At 39.1% G+C, this 7,965-nt stretch overlaps 1 protein-coding gene across 1 annotated transcript in view; it reads left to right on the forward strand.

Annotated features, from left to right (window-relative positions):
• The window catches only part of vta1 (vesicle (multivesicular body) trafficking 1), a 56,048-nt gene that overhangs the window by 6,303 nt on the left and 41,780 nt on the right, over nt 1-7,965 (forward strand). The window contains exon 2 of the mRNA XM_034678786.1: nt 7,565-7,659. Coding sequence (XP_034534677.1) covers nt 7,565-7,659 — 95 coding nt within the window. The remainder of the gene's footprint in view (nt 1-7,564; nt 7,660-7,965) is intronic.

Genomic DNA, 7,965 nt, shown 5'->3' on the forward strand with positions numbered 1-7,965 from the left:
TTAATCTCATAATTTTACGTTTTTTGGTCTTCTTAATTTATGACTTTAATCTTGTCAATTTACAATTTTAATCCCATAACTATATACTTTAGTCTTCTTAATTTACGACTTTATTCTCAGAATTTAACGACTTTAATCTCCTAACTTAACGACTTTTGTCTTGTTAATTTATGACTTTAATCTTCTCAATTTACGACTTTAATATAAGAATGTAACAACTTTAATCTCTTAACTTTACGAATTTAGTCTTCTTAATTTTTTACTTTAATCTCTTAACTTCAAGACTTTAATCTCATAACTTTAAGACTTTAACCTCAGAATTTAACGACATTAATCTCCTTACTTGACGATTTTAATCTTCTTAATTTACGACTTTAATCTCATAACTTTACGACTTTTGTCGTCTTAATTTACGACTTTAATCTCATAACTTTACGACTTTTGTCGTCTTAATTTACGACTTTAATCTCATAACTTTACGACTTTTGTCGTCTTAATTTACGACTTTAATCTAATAACTTTATGACTTTTGTCGTCTTAATTTACGACTTTAATCTAATAACTTTACGACTTTAGTCTTCATAATTTATGACTTTAATCTTTTAACTTTACGACTTTAATCTTGTCAATTTATGACTTAAATCTCTTAACTTTACGATTTTAGTCTTCTTAATTTATGACTTTAATCTCATAACTTCACGACTTTAATCTTGTCAATTTACGACTTTAAGCTCAGAATTTAACTACTTTAATCTTGTGATTTTATGACTTCAATCTGATAACGTTATGACTTTAGTCTTTTTAATTTACAACTTTAATCTCCTAACTTTATGATTTTAATCTTGTCAATTTACGACTTTAATCTAATAACTTTACGACTTTAGTCTTCTTAATTTACGACTTTAATCTAATAACTTTACGACTTTAGTCGTCTTAATTTATGACTTTAATCTTTTAACTTCACGACTTTAAGCTCATAATTTTACGACTTTAATCTTGTCAATTTATGACTTAAATCTCACAACTTTACGATTTTAGTCTTCTTCATTTATGACTTTAATCTCTTAAATTCACGACTTTAATCTCCTAACTTTACGAATTTAACCTTGTCAATTTACGACTTTAATCTAATAACTTTACGACTTTAGTCTTCTTAATTTACGACTTTAATCTCCTAACTTTACGACTTTAGTCTTGTCAATTTACGACTTTAATCTAATAACTTTACGACTTTAGTCGTCTTAATTTAGGACTTTAATCTCATAACTTTACGACTTTAGTCTTCTTAATTTAGGACTTTAATCTCATAACTTTACGATTTTAGTCTTCTTAATTTATGACTTTAATCTTTTAACTTCACGACTTTAATCTCATAACTTCACGACTTTAATCTTGTCAATTTACGACTTTAAGCTCAGAATTTAACTACTTTAATCTTGTGATTTTATGACTTCAATCTGATAACGTTATGACTTTAGTCTTTTTAATTTACAACTTTAATCTCCTAACTTTACGAATTTAATCTCAGAATTTAACGACTTTAATCTCATAACTTCACGACTTTAATCTTCTTACTTTATGACTTAAGTTTCACAAATTTATGAGATTATTTTTGTAAATTATGACATTAATCTTTTAAATTTGATACTTTTTCCTGATTCATCTTTCTTTTCGTCAACTTTTTTTTTCTTTAATCCTTGATGTGGCACCAACCCTTCACCATAGTCGAGCCAGGAAGCCAATTTCCAAGAAAGAACATTTTTATTTTGATTAATTAAGTTTTTATGAGACCATAAAAATCTTTCTGCAACACTTTTTCCTCTTTTGCATAGTTTTTTTCCCCATTGTTGCTTTTTAATATGTGAAATATTTGATGCATTTTAAAATCTGCATCACTTCTGAAGTTGCTTGTTCCTCCTGATGGAGATCTTCCGGCCCTTTGCAGTAAACATCCTGATTTGTCAGTCTTGCGTCTCCTAAAGAGAAAAGGTGTCACATTCGGCTCAGAAGAAGGACTCTGCCTGCCTGAAGAGGATCCGTTACGTCTTCACTGACAGTCAGGACTCCACAGCTGTCTCTCCTCCCCTCAGTCTGAACATGTCCCCCCCTCTCCCTCCCTCTGACAGACACACACAGCGACACTCCGCTTCATAATACCGTCCTTGTCATCTCGGTGACGGAGAGACCACATTGGCCCAGATTCAGATTGGCTCAGACTCTCCATGACGGACGTCAGAGCTGCGCGGAGGCCGTGGCTCCCTGCCAGTCCACTTTCTCCTGGAGTTAATTCTTCCTGATCAACGTATTTTATGACATCGCTCGCTGAGTGTCATGGAGATAAAATCCATCAAACACAGTCCTTCATTAGGATCAGGTTCCATCTTTAGAGAGACGTGACTCTGGTAGAGCTTCATCTCTCTGCAGGACCCGCTGAACAAACCTTCAGAGTCTTATAAATGAGTGTGATTAATTTTAATGAGGATGATGGATCTCTCTGTTTGTGGAACCCTGCGCACAGCATGCACAGTGCTTGCTTCCTCCCATTTTTGCAGGGAGAGGATTGTATGTGGCATGCTCAGATTTGTACTGTGCCGCCCAAAAATCAGTTGCAAAGATTTGTGCTACAGTTATAAAGGTCCCTCCCGTTTCTTAAAGAACCTCTGAGACCAAAAAGCCCAGAGAACTAAGAAGCTTAAGTTCCCTCTTCTGCATTACTCTGATTTCATCTCAAGAACCAGAAACACTCGTGCACAAACTCCTCATGCAAACTACCAAATTTTGCACCTGACTTTCCTTGGACTCCTTCCTGCAAACCCCCCAGGAACATTCCTGCAAGAAGTTGGTTTGATGCAAATGAACGGCAACATGATGACGGTTATGTCCTGGGATAAATGGGAACCTGATTGACCCTGATTGAAGAAGGAGAATCATCTTCAGGAAGAGACCGGCGAAGATGTCTGCACGTGGATTTAAATGCAAAAAACTGTCATCATAGTGTCGGTCTTTGTTGCTTTGTCAGCCCTCATATTTAATTATGATGTCACATCCTGCCTCCTCACCTGACAGGATAGACATCTTGCTGTGACACCGGACTTCTGGTCCGGCTCCGTGCACTCTCGTCCGTCAACACCCACCGGTTGTGTTTTCAGAACGCACCATGGAGCAGGACCGCCGAACAGCTGGAGTCATGTGACCGAGGTTTCCCCCGCTGTAATCCCTGAATCAAGGATTCTCCTCCTCCTCCTCTCCTCCTCCATGTTGTCTTTCTGGTCCTCTGAAAACCTCTGACCTGTTGACTCCAGGCCTGGCTCCGCTCATCAATGGACTTTTTAATGGTTCTCTACCTGAAATATGTGTCCCTGTCTACAAACCCCCCGAAAAGTAAAATAATCCATTCTGCCCCTGTTCTGATTTCTCCACCTTTCTGTAAATGTGTGCTGAAACCAGCCGTTTCAGTTTTCAGTGTTTTTCATACGTCACAACGCCATCCGGTCTGTAACAGGAAGTCAGAGCTCGGAGCTTGTTCAGCCCATAGACTGTATAAAATACAACTCAACCCCTCCTCCGTTTTTCATTCCCTGCACACATGTGTGCTAACAAGGAGCTTAGGAGGGAGGCATGCTAGTTGTAGGCTGTCTTAATAAACACAAAGGTCGGTTTGACTCCCCACGTCTGCAGATTTGAAGATCTAGTGGATGATTTTTATTTGTCATGGATAAGTGCTAGCGCTAATTAGCATAGCCACATAGCTACATGTTCGTAGCTGTGTACCAAGACACACGTCTACATACTGATAAATAAAACAAGAAACACAAAATCTGTGACCAATCCTTCAGAAAGGTCCTGCTGCAGGCGCCTCTCCATCAGGATCAGATTCTGGATCAGATTCAGAGGGTTGCAGTAACGCGATCTGTGAGCAGCCGTGTATATTCAGACAACATGTAAACATTAGATCAACGTGCCGGAGAGCCGAGGGGACAGCCACTTCCTGAGGGGGCGTGGTCAGAGAGAAAACAGAGTGTTCTGCGGAGGGCTGAAGAAGAGGGTTTTTCAGGCAGACCAAAATCTGATTTCAAAGTGTTTTTTTGAGCATAAACTTTAAAGACATGTTTTGGGGACCTCTTAGACCAATATATGTTGATGAAAAAAACGTGATATGTCACCTTTAAGTGAAATACGATCTGGTGATAACACAGACTGTTTTATTCTGAAAAATTAACCGGATGTTTTCATTTTGTTTTGGTGAAACCTGACTTCCTGTCCCGCTCCATCTGCTCTGTTGAGATTGATGCGTCGTGCTCCGGCATCCGGTAAGAATAGAAATCTTGCGTATCTGATCTGGAGGACTCCGACCTGCCGGATCAGAGACGCAGCCGGAGCGGATCCAGTGGAAGTTAACACATTGACTAGAATAGAAACCTGTTAGATCCGGTGCTGTGACGGATCTGGTGGAATTTGGCCATGAGCGCATGTGTGAAAGCTGCTTTGGGTCTGTGTTCTTACTGGAACACATTTAACCGTCACATGTTAGATTTACTCCAACACAAACACACTTGACCCCCTTTCTCTGCTTGCATTGGCAGCAGCAGGAGCAGTCCATCACCTGCAGCGTGTTGTTTCAGAGAGATGAATAATGGAGGACTTTCAACACCAGCAGGTTTTTCTCTCTTTAGTAAAGTGCGTGTCAGGCAGAATCGAGGTGCAGAGGAGTGTAAAACACCTCCAGAGGCCTGATGATCTCAGTAAATGACGGCCTGAGTGGACTTCCTCTGCAGTTACAAATGATTCTGGGCTTTTCTTAGAAAGTACTGGACGTGGAAATCAAAGGAGCCGGGCGGATTGGTTTGCAAATGTATCGTAAGTGGAGGAGATTTCAAAGTGAGGGAACAGGGTGACGATGTTTGAGGAGAAGGGAGTGGGAGTTTTGATATTTCTCTAATCAATCAATTCAGTGAGAAGAAACTTGAATTCCCATGTTCCAGGAAAACAGCCCCACACTTCCTCCATCGTCCACCAGGGGGCTCACGCTCCAGAGAAGCCCCTCTGTGAGTGTGAGCGTGTGCGGGCCGGTCTCAGCCTGGTTGTGCTCCTTCAGTTTCTGTGGCCTCACATCCTCTCTGCTGTCAAAGCCCTCTCTCTCTCTCTCTCTCTGTGAGCAGCTCATTGTCTCAGTGAGTGTTACACTGTTCGGGTGAAACCGCACAAAGGCCGTCTTTGTCGCTCCACGCCGGGGCTGACGGGCCGTCCCGCTTCCAGGCTGCTGTGGAGCTGAGGAGCTGCTGTGTCTGATTCCTTCGGTGCAGATGTGAATCATTCTGTCTCTTTGGAAATATTGACTGATGTGGAGGCGTGGTGGAGGCTCCGCGTTATGCTGCCCTGTTGTTCTGTTGATGATGTGCAGGACTCGAACATCAAACACGAGTGTGTGTGTTTTTAATAACCTGGGGCAATTGTATCTGTGCAATAACTTTTTTTATATATATATTTTTTGGGGCTTTCACACCTTGATTGATAGAGGAGAGGACAGTGGATAGTGTAGTAAACTGGGAGAGAGTGGGGGAAAAAGGCCACCCGCTACATGGTCATGCAACTTAACCAGTAGGCTAAGTCCACGCCCATATGTGCAATAACTCACCTTACTATCTATTCATAAAATAGAATATATGATCTATAGCTATTCAATACTGTCAGTTATATACATTGTGTCGTGAAGGAAAATTTGATTCAGGGGAAAAACACATTTGGCTTTGTTTTTGAAATGGAAATTCATCATTATCATTAACATTTCCAAAGATCACGACAAATACTTGAAATTTACATCCCTACTATCTATTAATAAGATAGATGTGTACATAGTGTGTATGTATCTGTAATAGTTTCTATATATATTTTATTGTATTCTATTTTAGTTTATTCTATTCTACTCTTAATTATATTCTATTTTATTCTAATCTATTTTGTTTTATTTTATTCCATTTTATTGTATTCCACTTTATTCTACTCTATTATATTTTACTTTATTCTACTCATTTTAATTTATTATCTTCCACTTTATTCTACTCATTTTAATTTATTATCTTCTACTTTATTCTACTCTATTTTATTTTGTATTATTCTATTTTATTTTATTCTACTCTTATTTTAATTTATTGTATTTTCTTTTTATCCTACTCTATTTAATTTAATTATCATATTTTTGATTCTACTCAATTTTATTTTATTGTATTCTACTTTATTCTATTTAATTTAATTTTATTATATTCTTATTTTATTTTATTTATTCTACTTTATTCTATTCAATTTCATTTTATTTTATTCTACTCTTATTTTGATTTATTGTATTCTTTTTTATCCTACTCTGTTTAATTTAATTTTATTCTACTTTATTCTATTCAATTTTATTTTATTTTATTCTATTGTATTCTATTGTATTTTATTTTATTTCATTCTATTGTAATCGACTGCATTTTATTAATTCTATTTTATTTTATTCTATTTTATTTTGTTTAACTTAATTTAATTTGATTTATTATTATTTTTTAACTTTATCATTCCTATCATTATTACAGACAAGTTAAAAAAGCATTTGCAGAAATTCTGTGAATTGTTAAAATTTTGGTGATTTGTTTGTCAATAAAAAGAAAGGTTAAAATGAGCCGAGCAAAAACCAGCCTGTCATTGGATGTTGAGTCAGAGTCCTGGTTGTGACCCGGGCCTCTCTTGTCCAACACCAGACTCGGCGCTGCTCGCGCTGCTGTGACGATCAAACTGTGGAGGTAATCTAATCTGACTGCGTGTCAGCTGGTAATCCTCCCTGACTGCAGAGAGAGACAAAATCTGTGACTGGTTCACTCCTCTCACACTCTGAACGCTGACTCAGCTGTGTGTGCACTCAACACAGAAAACACACACAGGAGCGTCCACTTGGATTAAGGAGGTGATACCTGCTCTGTTTGTGTGCTGGCAGCTCTGTGTGTTTACACACTGATTTTACTGTGACTCCTCAAACTCACCTGTGTAGATATGTGTGTTCATCTTCATCGTGCTTTCCTCTTCACCTCATGTTAACCTTCAAAGCTTCAAACATCATCAGTATGCTCACCTTGCTCCTCCTCTTACCTCAGCAGCAGGTGAGCCTGGCACCGGGCGCCGGGCGCGGGGCGAGGCTGAGGCGTCTTTGTCCTCCTCTGTTCAGACCGTGCAGAGAATCAAAACAAATCCAAACCAGCGTGTTTCTGAGTGACTTCCACTCTGACAGGCTGCACCTGAAGTGGAGTAAACTACCGGCTTAAGGAGGTCGATATGAAACATGAAGCATCAGATGAAAATCAATGCAGTCACAGTGTGAGCGCTGTATCGCTCTCTCTCTCTCTGGGTTTCTCTTTCAAGCATGAAAGGAGACTCTGCTCGCAGGATGTAGAAGTGAGGGATGATAGTGGAATCATTTGTTGAGAATCTGCTCCATTCATTGAAACAATCATCCCTTTGAACAAAGCTGTAGAGAAGCTTCACCGAGCCGTTCAAACACGTCTCTTATCTCTCTTATCTCTCTGTGTCTCTGCAGGTCGTCTGTACGCGATGCAGACGGGCATGAAGCTGGACAGTAAAACTCCAGAGTGCAGAAAGTTCCTCATCAAACTCATGGATCAGCTGGAGACGGTGAGTTACTCCTCCCTCAGCTCACTCTCTCTTTATCAGGACGGGATCCTGTGTTTCATATTAACAGGACGGCTTTAGAGCAGTCATGATGAAGTAGTTTATAATGTTGATTTTACCTCCAAATATCTGAGTGTGTTTAATGTCTTCTGGAGATGGAAGTTTCTGGTTTGTAAGGCGTACATAAGATATATTATTAATATTAATAATTAAAGCCACAAGCGGCGATGAACGGGCCCTCGCACACCTGCAGCCGCCGCCTACGCGAGCTGCCGCCACGTGTAAACCGCCGCCTGATATTTGCCACCA

This window comes from Notolabrus celidotus, unplaced genomic scaffold (genome assembly GCF_009762535.1).
Source record: "Notolabrus celidotus isolate fNotCel1 unplaced genomic scaffold, fNotCel1.pri scaffold_231_arrow_ctg1, whole genome shotgun sequence".
Lineage (NCBI taxonomy): Eukaryota > Metazoa > Chordata > Actinopteri > Labriformes > Labridae > Notolabrus > Notolabrus celidotus.